At 36.9% G+C, this 16126-nt stretch overlaps 1 protein-coding gene across 1 annotated transcript; it reads right to left on the bottom strand.

Annotated features, from left to right (window-relative positions):
* Nucleotides 1–119: 119 nt before the first annotated feature.
* Nucleotides 120–15047, bottom strand: LOC110826817 (uncharacterized). The gene is made up of 5 exons (XM_022057835.2): nucleotides 14827–15047; nucleotides 3620–3865; nucleotides 2083–2214; nucleotides 1219–1327; nucleotides 120–585 (listed from the first exon to the last, which is right to left on the bottom strand). The coding sequence occupies exons 2-5, from the start codon at nucleotides 3860–3862 to the stop codon at nucleotides 401–403; spliced, it is 669 nt and encodes a 222-aa protein (XP_021913527.1). The 5' UTR covers nucleotides 3863–3865; nucleotides 14827–15047; the 3' UTR covers nucleotides 120–400.
* Between the last annotated feature and the right edge of the window lie 1079 nt (nucleotides 15048–16126).

Genomic DNA, 16126 nt, shown 5'->3' with positions numbered 1-16126 from the left:
GTAATATATTTTACAGTTAGCCTGTGCTGTATGATCAACAGAGTTACTATTACATTGAAATCAAAATAAGAATCCTTATAATGCTGATATAGAGGTACTTGAAAACAGAAATAATGAAATGGAGAGATGTGAAAGTTTTTTATTTCACAGATATTTTAGTGATCAGACTTAATTATTTCTGAAGGAAAAATGAGCAGTTATGGGATAATTACTTTAAAATTAATATTTCTTATCTGAATGTTAATTGCACTTTATATCTTACCAGTGGTATCCTCGTAGTTGCTGCTCAATCAAAGAATGTTCGCATTATAATACAAGAAACTTGAATGTTGAAAACATAGTCCATAAAAACTGTTCATTCACTCACACACACACACACACACTACTTTGCAGTGCTGTATCACATTGGTGAGTGACTAGTTGTCTGTAGAACTTTGAACACCTTAGGAAAATCAGTTTCCAGAGCTGGGTTATCCACACCCTGATTATTAGGGATGTTGGTTGGTGTCACAGGCGGAAGGTTTGAAACATTGTATGATACTCCATGTGTGACTGCTTCATCTGGAGATTCTTCATCAGACAAATCTAGAAATGAAAACATTTACATAAATTTTTGGGCTAATTTTCGTAGTGTCTTAATATGCCTGTGTTACCTATGATTATTAAAAAGGTAAAAGTAAAACTGTCCCACTTTATGCCATGTAGGCACTTGGGGGGGGGGGGGGAAGGAGTTATAACTCCTACTCATTCTTGACCTTGGCATTTTACCCCCAGGAAAGGACCTCGGTACCCATTGGATAGGGGGCTGGGTGGGCCTCGGAACCAGTGTGGACACAGAGGCTAGAGGAAAAATCCTCTGCTCCCGTCGGAGATTGAACCCGGGTCGTGCAGTCCGTAGCCAGTCACTATACTGACTGGGCTAGGCTGGCTCCTAGCTATGATTATTAATTAATCTAAAATTTAGTACTGGCATGTTCTCCACAACAGCCAGTCTTCAAATAAAGAATGTGGAGCTTTACCTTCACTGCCCCATGCATGTACATGGAATGGTACTTAGTTAAGCATAAGCACTAACTTTATTTGGTCAAGCAGCATTCATCCAGTTTTGCTTGCAAAATGTGTGTGGTAAAGTAAACTCTGGTGCTGTTTGTGTTCTGATATTACTAGCCTCTATTATGTTGCTCTTTCAATCAGCTCCACGTTGAGAAATAAGCTTACCTCCAAACCTGGATGATCTTCGTCTCTTAATGAATCGGTACACAAAATAGGCTAAGCCAAGCAGCAATATTAATGCTGCTACAACCACCAGTATTCTGTAAACATTTGTCTGCAACATAATACACCATTTATTAAGTCAATACTTTGTAGTGTAAGAGTTCTGGTTTGTGTTGTGTCATTTATTTGAACAGTTATCAGAGTGGTTATTTAGTGGTGCTTAAGTAGGTAATTATGAAAGATTTGAGGTTTTCACAGTGGTGAGTATGAAGATTTCTGTCTTCTGGGTTGTTGCGCTGTGTAGTCTGGTCGATGGTTACCAACGTTTCAGAGGTCGTATGAATATTCATCGACCTGATGACGGAGGCAGTATGACCTCTGAAACGTTGGTAACCATCGACCAGACTACACAGCGCAACAACCCAGAAGACAGAAATCTTCAGGTAATTATGAATTAACTGGTAGCAAAGTGAATTTAACATTTGTGACACAGTGTTTAGGTAATTAAAAGTAACTTAATGATTTCCCAAATTTATATTAGTAACAGTGATAGTCAAGTGTGCCAGATGTTTGTTAGTTAGTCTGCTTTTATAAAATAAAAATTTAAGGAAGAATAAGAGCTGTCTTGGTTGACATTTGTCATATCGGAACATAGGATTTAAACCCCTGTGCTACAGGGTTGTAAGCTGGACTTCAATTCAGGGTTAATGGTTTAGTGGTATGCTAGTAATGCACAGCCAAAGCCTTGATATTTTGTAGTAATTTGAGATATACTGGATAGATTTCATGCTTCAGTCTGTGTTAGTGTGACCATAAAATACAGGCTAGCAGGAAATGACATGACAGCGTTTGAATGAAGCAACATACTTCTGTGTCTGTTTCCCACACATCTTCCCAATCCTTCTTCACGACTAGCTCTATGCTGTGTATGGCAAATGATGAATTTGTCAGTCCTCTAGAGAAGCATTTGTAAAACCCTGCTTCAGCTGTTGACACACTCTGCAACATAGGGTTAAGGCTAATTATAGATCTCCTTCGGCATGATCTGCATGGATTAACACTTCCATAAACTCAAATAAGAAAACTTGTAATTTATACGTTCTAGCAAGACTCTCAAAGTCATATCCAAATAATCCTCTTACTCCAATATATGTTATACATCATTCTGCTCTCTCATTAAAACATGAAGAAAGGATGATAAATGAGGCAACTCTGTGGTCTCTAATTATGTTAGTTGCCAAGTAGCAAGTAGGATGTTACTAGATAAATTAAACATTGCTCTTCCCAGGTTCTCATTGCACAGTTTAAAGAAAAGTGGAATGAAGTAGGCATTACAGTGTCTGAATTGATTTCAGTGCCAATGTATTAAGAATTGCCTTGGGGCAATCAAACATTCTTGGTAAGAGATAAATGTGACTCAGTCATTCATGTATTCCCAGTCATGAAAAACCAGTTATATGAGAATAAGGATTAAAGCTTATGCCAGGACTACCTTAGAGAATAGAGAATATGGTCTCAGAAATATAAGTAGAATGCACGTAATTTGGCTTTAAATACAGGCAGTTTAATTTTATAACTGTGGAATGGTTAAGAGTGTGATTGATAAACTACCTGCAATAAGAATGGAAAAGAATGCTAACAATATGAAAATTAAGTGTGTAGATTTATGTACATATGCTTTCATGATATTTGCTTCTTCAGATAAATATACTTTCATCTTTTGATGTGCAACGCATATAATTTACAAATGTTGACTGGTACATAAAACACATTGTGTCATTTTATAAGGAATATTGAGATTTGTTTTAAACTTTTAAAAAAAATTCTGTAATGAATACAGTAGAATAATTTTTGAGTCACATTCTGAGACACTCTGCCTCCTTCAGAATTAATTTGTTCCAGCATTCCAGAAGTTTTAGTATGAATCTCTTGGTCAATGTCAGTACCATGCTTAAACTTTTTTCTCTCTCATGCTTTGTCATTCAACCGAAGTTTTTACCCATCCTAGTGCTCTTTTGGTGCAACAGGGTGATAAATTGTTAGGAGATGGAAAACCCCCCCCCACCCCCCCAGTTTGGACAACGTATAATAGTCAGTTAAGTTGTATCCCTCATATATTAAATTTAATGTATGATATATAGCCTTGTGAATATTTGCTCAATTATATCAGTGATATTCAACCTGGGGTACGCGTACCCCCGGGGGTACGTGAAATTAAAAAAAAATTATGATAAACACTGAATAATCAGTAATGTAATTTATTTAATTTATTTTAGATGTAGATTATATACTATGTATAACTTGAATTATGCACCAATAACTTTGGGGGTACACGAACAAAAAAAATTGAATATCACTGCATTATATTATAATTTATGGGTAATGTTGGGTCAGATTACCTCACCTTAATGTACAAAGTACCAGACAGAACCTCAAATTTGTATTTTGATGTGTCAACTTCATTTCCAGGACCAATTAAATGGTTCCCTTCTAGTTCCCAAAATTGGAACCTGTGGTGATCATCATTGCTGTGACAGAGTAAAACAGCTGTGCTGCCAACATCCACTTCCTGAACTACGATCTGGCTTACAACAGAGTCTAATACTGCAGCCCATACACTTAATATGACTGCAGCAGACGCTGCCATGACCTGTAACAAGTATCAGTACAGAGTTGTAATTCATTGACAGCCTGAATGCAATTTGTTTACACACTGATCTTTATTCTATCAGATCCTCAGCCCTTAATTGATTTAAGTCCATCAATGTTTAAAAATAATAAGAGAAATATGTCAGACGTAATGTACAGGATAAAAGGATGGTGAAAAGTGAGCAACATTGCGTGCACACAGGAATGAAACCTATTGCAGATCTTTGTTCATGCCAAGATATCTTATTGTAGCTGGATGCTGTACGTCTCCACATTAGAACTGCCGCTTTTTCTGTGTATGTGTCTGCCCTGACTTAAGTGAGCTTAGATCAAAAATTAATATTCCTTCTTCCAAGTTACATCATTCTAAAAGATTTTACAAACAAATATTTTATATTCTTTCCTCGTCATGGTACGTTTGTCAGCCATTGGATCTTTCTTGATGTAGAATCAGGAGAAAGTACAAATTATGAAACACCTTATTACTTATTTGTTTTTATACAGTTTTTGTTATCCGAGTTGAGATGGGATGCATTGTTTAGAGTGTTAGGTCACAACTACAAAGTTAGTCGGCAAATATGTATACTATGAAGGACGTTTGTGGTGGACACTTAGTATCGTTAGTGATTGTCAGTTAGAGAGGTGAGATAATGAATGATATTCAGTGGAAAATTCCGCTTAGCTTGCAGCCTTCTGCCAGACGCTCTTGGCCTCTTCAACGTGTCAGAATTAGTTTTGCTGAACAACAGGATGCTGCAATGGCTCTAGCATGTCTAATTGACTTTCGTGTGTATTTCTGAACAATCTCACTCTATGAAGCAGAATCCTTAAGAAAAATAATAGTCGCTCAGCTGGTAAGAAGTATCCCGCCTCTATGGAATCCGAAAGTTTGTATTAATATTTGAGGTTTTCACAGAGGTGAATATGAAGATGGCTGTCTTCTGAGTTGTTGCGCACCGTGTGGTCTCATCGCCCTTATGATGGAAGCAGCAAGGACTTCTGAAACGTCGGTAAAGTTTTACCAGACTACACGGCGCAAGAAGCCAAAAGAAACCATCTTCATAGTAGAATTTACTCATCTCATGAACTTCTTAGACATAACTTGCGGACTCCCAGTTCAGTAACGCTGTTGTTGTACTGACCATGGTTGCTCTTTCCGACTTGGTAATGCAGTATTAGGTTACTCCAGTTTGATATATACCAGATCAAAACTAATGTAAATCGAAGACTCTGTCTCAAGAATAAACGGAACATTACATTGCAATATCAGAGGTCCTTTACTATGTGTGAATTTAACGTACGTTCGTGGAAGTCTCATGAAACTTCAAGTAGAGAAGAAAATGGTTTTGAGTGCTCATTATCTCGTCAAGAATTGTGTCTTTAATCTTGAAGGAGAAAGAGATCAATTAGTTAAATAAACAGTGTAAATGAAAATAAGTTTTGTAAATTATTAAGTGTAGCTATATGGGTAACTCCAGTTCCATCGTTTCTTCGTCCCGACATCATTTGATCGAGTCCCAGTCTCCAAGTACGTTTAGAATATTTTTCAAGAGTGTAACGCTCTCTAAAACATAGAATAAATTCCAAGTGTGTAAACTTAGCAGTCGTTAGTTGTCACTGAACGGTATTTTGGATGTGTTCCTGGCATTTCTGAGTGGGCAGAAGGGGTGTGAAACTGTAATAGATTCAGAAATAACGCATCTTATGAGACTACACGAACGAAATAGCTTACGTCAGCTCCTCCACGTGAGGTTTTGTCATGTGCCTCTATGAATGACTTTCTGATCTAAGAGAAAAGTCACCCATAGATTATTAAAGCACGGAGTGTTTTATCGCAATAATAAGGCAGCGTTTCGATTTTTACCTGTATTACATAAAATCAATTTATTAATTACCAGATCGCTCTGATAATGGAGATAGAAAACACAATTGAAATGTGGGTCAGTGTCTACGAGACTACACAGTGCAGCATCCTAAAAGACAAGAAATCTTCATAATCGCCGGAGTGAGAACCTTAAATCTCATACTATTTATGTTTTTTCATTATACTGAAAAGCCAAATTTCATGCCCATATGAACACGTAAGACCATAGTACTTCTGTACGACGTTTTCATTCTTAGGATTTTAGATAAGAAACTGAAATGAATCGTATCGAATAACTCATTGATTTTATCTGCTCTTAATTACACTTAATTCCACTTTAACTAGTTCCTCTTCGCTACATTAGATTTGGCGGTGGGGAAGGACAAGACAGGCGTGATTATAAACTTTCTCCTCTTTTCAGAAAACGTTCTTACGAAATGCTAAACCGCTTCGGCGTATCTAATTCAGGTTAAAAATGCAGGCTCTGTGTACAGCATGGACATCTGCGCTTTGTTCAAGTCATGTCAAGTGACTGTCTTCTAAACATTCCTTTAGCACTCACTATGCAGGGATTTTTACGATAATTAGACATCGTAAGACTACTTCTATACTATTTCTGTATGCACTTTGCAAAAATACATAAAATAAATGTATTATGAGGAGATAGTGTCTGCAAGCACGTCTGTTCGTATGTCTCATCTTCGAAGCCAGTGAACAAATTTAGATTAAATTGGATATTGGGCGTCTGCACTGAAACTTGTTTTGAGAATTTAATTTCTGTTAGAATTGGTTCATTATAATCGAAACCATATGAATCTGAAATAACACTTCTTAACTTTCTTGTTTTTAGATTAGTTTGTATTAATTTAATTAATATTCGGCTCAACGAAGATGTAAATTTGCAAATATCTTATTTGGGTATTACGAGCACTCCAACTGGAGTGCACTTTTCAACTCTGTGTGTGTTTTTATTCATCTTTGTAAGATACCTTCCACTTTATTGCCCACTTGATTCTTAATGTCCCTGAAGATAGCACGTGTCTGCTCTAAAACTACGTAACTCCAACTTTATCTTACGTGGGCACAGGTTTTATCTTCACGAACACGCCACACGTAGAAAATGAAATCCTTTAATTAATGTGTAGATAAAATCGGTTGTTGTGTATACATAATATTTTTCAATGTTCCACCCATACCGCTATCTGAAGACAGTTTCTCAAGATCAAATCTGCTTCATTTAGTTGGTTACTTGTTTATATCTTGCCGTACTGTAATATTACAGAAACTTTCTATTAACATTATCAAATACTTCTTGCCTACTTAGCTCATTTTTATAGATTAATACATTTCTTGTTAGGCAGAATTATATTTTATGGTACAGATTTTAGTTTATACGCAAAATTCTAAATTTGGGAGTTATTTTATAAAATTTAATTATACGTTTAATTATCCGCTCGAATTTTATTGTCAATATTCCGTATATTATATTTCATTATACATTTTATTACATATTTTTAGGGTTTCTTTTTGTGAAAAGAAATCTCTGTAAAACTATCAAATAAGTATATAATTATGGAGTTATTCTTTTTATAGGAAGAAAATTTTGTAGGAATGTTAGTTGAATTATTCAGAGTTATTGAATTATGCATATGTCCAAATGTCGTCGTTGTTATTTACTTATTTATGGTTTACTTAACGATGCCTCTAATAGCTCAGAAGTATAAGTAATGTCGAACAAACAATTTACGGCACTACATTGGCTTTTGTCTGGAGGGAATGAGCTAAACCACGAAAAGTCTCAGTCAGGATAGCTTGAAGAGCCGAGATTTAACCGCTGGACCTCCCGACTGTGAAGCAGCGGTGCTAACCCCTCAACCGCGACGTTCGTTGTTGGTGTTGTTTCTGCATGCTAAGGATATGTGCCATTTTAGCACAATTTATTAGTTCTTACTGTATAACTATCAAACAGCCTGCTCTGTAGTGCACCCCCTTCTGAGAACCGAACCCCAATCGTCCAACCCATAACTTCATCGTACTTACGAAGGTAAACACGATTCCTGGCCAATGTCGATATTACAGTGTGTCATGAATCAAAATTGCTTTAATAAAGGATTGAACGTTTGGTAAATAAATAGACCTGCTTTATAATTTATTTCTGTATATTATTTGTGAATTAAATTATATGACCCGAACTGTCTGTTGCTTGTCAGTTGCAAACAAGTACGATCCAGGTGTTCCCAATAGGACTATTAATAGCCTGTGTTGTCGTATAGATGAGAGTCAACAGATGGCACACAGCATTTAAGGACTCCTGAGAATGTAACTTGGTAACACCAGTTGGCATATTACGTGGAGCGTTCGTTGTCTGAGGTGTATTATATATACACGACGTTTCGCGAGTTGGCTCTACTTCCGTCTATAGTTTTATGGGTTTCATTCCTTTGAAATTCCTTTAATATTGATGGCGACACTTGAGTTCAAACACGAGACCTCTTTGAATAAGAGGCAAGTAATGGGGAGACTCAGAGGTCCAGTACTTAGTGTACTATCCTACAATTAAACAAGTTAGGAAATGTATGCGTAGCGTCCGTTTGTTCGTGAGCATGAAAAAACTCAAGAATGGCTGAATAGATTTTAATTAAATCTTATTTTGGACCCTTTCATGGACATTTGTTAATGATATTAAAATTGATCACATGTAAATAAATTGTGTAAGGATGAGAACTGTATCATCCTGCTGTGGGTAGTGTCCAGCAGCGAGAGAATTTTTGGTTGGCTAACTAAGCTTTCTTTAACCTCTCAAAAAAGACATTGCTTCATGCAATTTCTCATTCTTTAGATTTTGTAAACATTTTGTGTAATTTTATAGTTGCGCCCATTATGTAGGTGATTGTTAGAACTACACGGATCTCAGCACGACAGACTGATGCAACCAGCAGAACATACACTTTCAATTATTGCTTTTACGCGATTCATATTGTTCTTTTTAATTACTAATACTGCAGCAAACACATTCACCTGTTGTTGTTTTTGTGTCCTTCGCCATGTTGATGCGTCATCGGTTGATAACCCGATAAGTATTACCACACGCCACACTGCGTCTATTTGCCACGCCGCTTTGCGTGAATTGCCGTCGTGGGTTTATGACTGCGCTGCACAATTGCTTTTTTACGTTAATGTGCTTCAACGGGATATCGTGGTTTGAACTGCATGTTATTTAATGACGCTGTGTCAAATATTTAGGTTATAATAGTCCAGCTTACGGACTTAAACTAGGCGCTAAAGACCGGATAAATACGTAAGATCGAAACAACTTTTCTGCTTACTTGATAAGTTATCAATAACGTTTTGGGGGATATTATACATTGTATCATCACAGGGTTTATAGAAAGTATATTAATTAGAAAACCTGAAATATCTCATTCAAATAAACGCATTTTATTGATACAAATGAGTACTATGAAAAATCTACTCTTATATGATTTAAAACAATATAATTCAAAATCTGGAAGCAAAACAAATTGCCAGGTATATTTGAGGTCCAGAGTGCCACAATAGCGCAGCTTCGTTTTTAACGACAGAATTGCATTCTTGGAAAACACTTACATTCCAAATGCGTTATTTGCGCCGTCACTTAGGTCATTTATGCACTAACGTGATCCGAGGTCTTTGATCATTCTTGCACTAGTGTTATCCCAGGCCATTGTTGCGCAATAGTGGATCCCATTGTTGGGCAACAATGGATTCCAACAATTAGACTTCCTGTTGTTTCGAAAATCGTTTCATATAGACAGATCGACAGACCGCCCATAAGCTGTTCTTCGCGCAAGAGCTTGAAGAACAACCAACAATAGCATGCTAATTATAACAAGCAAAATGCCTACTTGTTCTAGGTCTAGGTCTCAGCCAGGTGCCATTATAGTGTGGGATGAGGTAAGTTGGGACGAATTGTGAATTGAGAAACATGGCACAAGAAGCAGTCAAAGAACAATTTGTACTGATGAAACGAGAAAAACTTCATTCCTCCCGGAATCTAGCACGCTATCACTCAGCGAATCTGTTTTGTTATTCGCGATTAAGTAACGGGTTTCTCTTGCTTATATGGGTTCAAATACGTCACCAAATTGGCCATGAGAAATCAATGTCTCAGTCATGTGTAATTGGCGTGACACCAGAGAGCTTTTTGTACATCGGGCAGTCTGGCGTTTTAGCGTCGGAAATTACGTACCACAGTGTGGTCAAGCAGATGAAGTGACTGGGGGGGGGGGGGGGGGGGGTGCTTCAGAACCAGACTATACACTGCAGAATAATCAAGCCTAGAAAAGTCTACTCTAATTTGGCGTATAAATAGGACCACTTTCGAAATACATGCTTTGCAATTTTGCATACCGTGTTGTCCCAAATAACCATTTCAAATGATCTTAATAACCATGACCAAATAATAATTCTAGACAAGCTAATGCCATTCAGCTAGTCAAATTCTCCACCTTTCCTGAAACCCAAAGGTTCACTACCGTTTTCACAAGAGCTCGTCAATGGTTCGTATCCTGAGCCAGAGGAATCAAGTTCACATTGGTACGTCTTATTTATTAAAGAACAATTTAATTTTATCCTTCCATATGCGCCTAAGTCTCCCGAGTTTCCTATTCATTTCAAATTTCAAAACCAAAATTTTGTACATATTTCTCGTATCTCCCACTCATGTTGCATGTCATTCCATCCCATCCTTCTTTATATGATTACCCTAATAATATAATATTCGATGAACATTTAAAATTTTGACCCTCCTTCATGTAGACAAGAGATTTGTTGCAAAACTATTTGTACTACACCTGTAACTATCAAATTACATAACCGCAAATCATTTCTCTTTCACAATAAGCAAGAATAAATGAGCTCACCGTGGCTTCATTCCTGTCTCCTCCAGGACTTCCAATAGACTTAATTGGAGAAAATGAACAGTTGAGGCTGGCCAACACTGAAGAAAATTCTTTCCAGAGATCTCCATAGCTTGGGATAAAAATGTTACAGTTTCCATAATATTATGGGCACCGAATCATGGAGCATGATGACATGACGCAAACAGAGCCGGCACGGGAATATGAGTGGAATACACTGCGTGGGTGTTAATACCATCTGCTGTTGCGCAAGAGATGCCACCTCTGAGCTGTTGGTTTTCCTGATTCATAAGTTGGCTTCCGCAGAATCGTTCATCTTTCTCTTATTCAAAGAAATATAACCACGCATTCCTATAGAAAACGCGGCCGTCCTCGTGAGGAGAGATGCGTTGTTCAAGAACCGGTCGTTTATCCGATTTCCATCAACAGCAGCACTTCTCCAAGACGAATGTCGGGATAGAAACTTAAAAATTAAGCCATAGAACCGTTTCTTACTCTTACCGATTCACAGACAACAATCATTGTTTACATCGCCCTTATAGAAACGTTGCAGCAGCAAGATATAAACAGTTAACTCTGGTGGTACGATTTACCTCAAGATTCAAATTACACTTCAATTTCTTATAAGTTCTATCACTGTTGTTCATGCATTATTAAAACAGCCAGCTATAAATATTTTCGTTATTATCGCTTGTTTTCTACGTGTTTCGTAAATACTTTAGGACCTGCGTTAGATTTTTCATACCAAGAACTTGCACCTTATTGTATGTTATTTTAACCAGACTCGAGCGTAAGATACAATTCGTGTAGGCCTAGCAACGGTACTTGCCGATTTAACATTTGTTTCTTTATTTAGATAATTCTAATAATGAAATCATCCCTCCCTCACTCTACCTTCTGGAATGTGAAGTGCAGTGAGTAATTGCCAGGCTCGTAGCATGGACTATAAACAGGAATTATGGACTTCAATTCCAGGTTATGATGACTTTCGCGTTTATAATTTCTGCCAGTCATTCCACGCTAATGCTATTCCTTTCATTTATCTATTATGTTTAATTTTCTTTGTACTTTTATTCTTCCTACACACATTTTAGCCCAGCGAGTCACAGTACATGCCATTTTGTTACAGTCCGCCTATAAATAAGACAAAGTTAAAACTTCATGATAGAAGTGATCGCATTCTTGACTAGATAAAGTAATCAGACAGAATGACGTAGAGGGCAGGTTAGATGAGCGTGTAGTACATCTCATTCACACTGTGGAGTCTCCTGGATTTAATCCAGAAGCTGGCTACCCTCGGATTTTCATCAGGTCCGCTCACATAAGTTAATCATAGCACATTTCTCAGAAACAGGCGTCACTGTGTCTTCAAATTCCGCACGGCTTATTGCGTCTCTAACCATTTAATCAGGCTGACAGAAAAAGCGTTGAAAGTTAATTCTGAGAGACAAAATTCAGGAAAAACTTGCAATTACTTATTAAATAATTCATTATTATTAATTAATTTTAAGTCTTTTTGTTCTTTTAGCATAAATTGCGTTTCGGTACTCAATCAACGAAAACAAAATAACATCCTTTTTATTCTTAGGACCTGGGTAATTATATAAATAATGGAAATGCAAAGAATGTGCATAAACGTTTTCACTGAAACGCAATGCGAAATTTGACCTCAAATCTTATAACGTAACTATTGTCGATAAAGCCAATTAAAGATGAAGCTTGGCTTTCTTCTTGGATTTCACTAAACGTTTCAGTGCCAGGACATCATGATTAGATATTTTTTAAGGGAGAGACGGTTATGTAATTTGGAAATTAAATAGGTATAAATATAAAATGCCTTACTCCTGTTTGACTGTCGTGTGCTTGTGGCAGAGCCAAGTTCTATAAATTGCTAAAGAGGGGAGGCAAGTTTATTGCTAACAGATAGGTAATTGTTGCATCGATTTTCCATCACATATACACCATACTGGAAAATGGTTTAACCATAAGTTGTAGATATTAATGATACCTACGTTTAAATAACGATAAAGTTGGGGAAGTTAAATTTTACCTTCACGTATGGCTTGAGTTATATTAGGCGAATGTCAACAAAGGATACGTTAAGATTTCAATAAAGAAGGCACTAATTCTAAAGGGTTTTGACGACGGTAGATTACACTTAAAATTATTCATTGTCAGGACTTCTTCCATCGTCTATTCTTTAGCTCTATCTAAGGGACCCAACAGAGTAGGTACCTCTGACCTGAAGACGGAGACAGAACCAGCCTCCGAAACGTCGTGGGTTTAAAGAAAAGTCCTGACAATGAATGATACACATGGTATACTCATAAGAATCCTATTTAAAATTCTATCAAGATACTCAAATGATACCTATAAAGATTCGATTATGTCAGGCCCCTAAATAAAGTTACTCTTAAATTGATCCAAAATAAAGCAGAATTAATAGCTTGACAAAATTCAGTAGGTGTATATGCCGACCATATTGAATCAGATCGAAAATTATCAGGTAGTTTGGTCACTGATACGTGAAGCTCTTTTGATTTTCTAAACCCACCTAAAATCAAGTGTGATACACTTATATGAGTTTATTTGTTATCAAACAGTAATCAGAATAGCAAGATTCCATCAGGTTTATTTGCCCTAAAGCTGGATTAAATATTTCCGACATGAATTTTAAAAGGGTTATCACATATAAGGATTAGATTACTCTTCATTAATATACATATTCTTCAAATTTCTTTATGATTTTTCGCCTTAAAGATAGGCTATTTTCACGTCTTAACCAGATTCTATGAAGTATAGGAATTAATATATCACTCGCTCGACCACCATGTTTTAGAATTTTCAAATAAGAAAGACAACTGTCACAAGAGTACCTACGCGTGTTTCAGAAACGTCACCGTACTCATTTTGATAATATTCTTCTAATTGGTTTCATTTATAGTCGTAAACTTGGTTTTGGTGATATGGGGAATTTAGATAAATACGGTCATGCCTTCTCTCTTCCATGTTTTTACTTCAGAACCTACTACATATCGTCCCCTCTTTCTCTCTCACACAAACCGACGGGTATGCTATAATAGACGAATACGTGAGCATGAATCATGTGTACACATGAATGCCTGTTTGTATAAATATAGGCCTATGTATGTATCCATACGTGTATGAATATGTGCATGTGTTTTCAGGTATGTGTGTGTGTGATCATATAAGTATACGATTATGCCGTCGCGTTAAATATAAAGTAGACTGCAACGTCATATCGCGGTATTCTGTTAAACCGTTGGCATAAAAATTTCAGACTTATTTGTTCTTTAAATTTAAACATGGTTTTACTGTGTGTGACTTAGGCTTTAGGTTATACGTCGCATCTGTTGTTGAAGATTTCCTACGGTTTCTGCAAACATTGCACTTAAGAATCTAATTATGTAGCTACAAGAAGACATTACGCAAAACATTGTGGCAGAAGACTTCTAATCAGATGGCTCCTCTTATTACAGAATTTCTGTGATTATTAAATTTTCTTCCCATATTGGCATTCAGCATCTATGAAGGAACTTTGTATTTTATATAGACATGCTTTATTCGCCGCATGCAATAAATTATAGGTCCCTAAATATTAATTTATGATATATTTGAACCTTACGTATTCGCTTCTGGATAAATAATGGTTATCAGCACTGCCAACATACATGAGAATAATAATTCTTTCATATCCACGCTTTTCCCACTGATTAATGCTTCGGAACTAAATTGTACATAACTTTATCTAGTTCTCTGACGAGGCTTCTCAAAATCCTTTCCACAACATCATAGCAGTAAACAGTCCTATTCCTAAGCACCATCATACGAAAGCGTTGGCTAGGAGGCTGAGTAGGCTAGACATTGTTGTAGATCTAGATATAATACGCATCAAGACGTCTAGAATATCACAAAGTAGGGGTTTGTGACCCGCTATTATTTCATGGAACTCTGTGTTTCGACTTACTACATATATGCCTACTATTTAATGCCAATGTGTTTAATAACGATTGCAGTTTCGTTGTAATAGTCACAGGATATGAGAGAATATATGATCAGAGTTACTATTTTTGCCCTGTTTCAAGGAAGTAGATGTATTTTTGTCTTCACCATAATAAAACAGAACAATATTCACTCCAAAAACGTTGTTACACACTTCCTGTATTATTTTAACAATACCTTGAGAACTCCCTACAGACTTTCTCCTTGCAGTTCAGTGCAGCAGAAACAGAACAGAATGCGTCTTAATGGCGATGGCGGTGTGGTGATTGGAAACACACTTGTAGTATTTCACACATCCGACTAAATCCTACGAGCAGCGACGACCTCATCACCTGCTCACAGCTGACTATTTCTATAGCATCCTCCCTGTCCCTTCCGAGTGGCGTGAAGGCCTCGAATCTTGGCAAGTTGCGGCAACTTCGTCCCGTGGCATGCGCACCGCAGAGCCACGATTTGGTCGCTACAAAGTGCGTGGAAATATTTTTCTTTTCTGTTTTGGACATTATGTGTCAAAGTTATACCCTTTCCAAAAACACCGCGTCGTTTCCAATGGTTAGAGCGACAATTTTAATCCTGTCTCGAAATCGACTCTTTTCCCATAGAATATAAAACGTATTTAACACTAAAACATTAATTAAGCAGAATCCTATTTAAGGAGCCAGTTGTTTCTTAGTCAAGTTACTAGCCCTTAATGGAAACCGTTGGTTCATTAATGCATTTACAAGGAAACTCCACTGGACCCTATCCTGGACCACATGACAACAGTCTACACTCTTATACCCTACTAAAGATCTTTTTAACATCATCTTTACATCTAAGCTATTTAAGTTTTCCAAGTGGTCTTTCCCTACTCTGTATCTTCCACTACCCATTAGTTCTTCATTTGATGCAGAATTTAGGGCATGCAAAGTAATCCATTCAGGTCCGGTCACCTGCGTAATATTTCGTAAGATGTACATTCTCTGATTTTGAAGTGTTTGCTTATCTGCACTGTGAATTTTTAGTCATATATTATATTTTTTGTTCTGATAATGATAATGAGCAAAGGAAGTGTGTCATAGTTACGGCAAATTACTTTTTCTAAATTGTCTTTGGGTGAAAAAGCTTATGTAAATAATCATAGCCGCCCTCTTACGGACTTATAAATAGTTAAAACATCGTCGAACACGTATGGGTTTTCTCCTGATGTAATTTACTTTTCATTTATTTATATCGTTGTGTGTTGAAAAACTACCCCTGCTCAGATTCAAGACCCGCCACTGTTAGGCTAGGTTAGGTTTAGTTAGGTTAAGTAAGGTAAGGTTTGGTTGTGTAGGTTAGGTTAGATAACGTTGTGTTAGGTTGGGTCCTGGAGAATTTCTAACATGTTCATCGGGCGGTCGTGGGGATGTCCTGGAGAAGTGCTGGTGAAGTCCTGGAGAAATTTTGGATGAGTCCTAGAGTGGTGTCGGAGAAGTCCTGGATAGTTTATGCGGAA

Source organism: Zootermopsis nevadensis, unplaced genomic scaffold, assembly GCF_977971745.1.
Source record: "Zootermopsis nevadensis isolate Lab colony 2312 unplaced genomic scaffold, Znev_1.0 Znev_ptg000020l, whole genome shotgun sequence".
NCBI classification, from domain to species: Eukaryota; Metazoa; Arthropoda; class Insecta; order Blattodea; family Termopsidae; genus Zootermopsis; species Zootermopsis nevadensis.
This window is presented reverse-complemented; position numbering and strand designations above follow the sequence as displayed.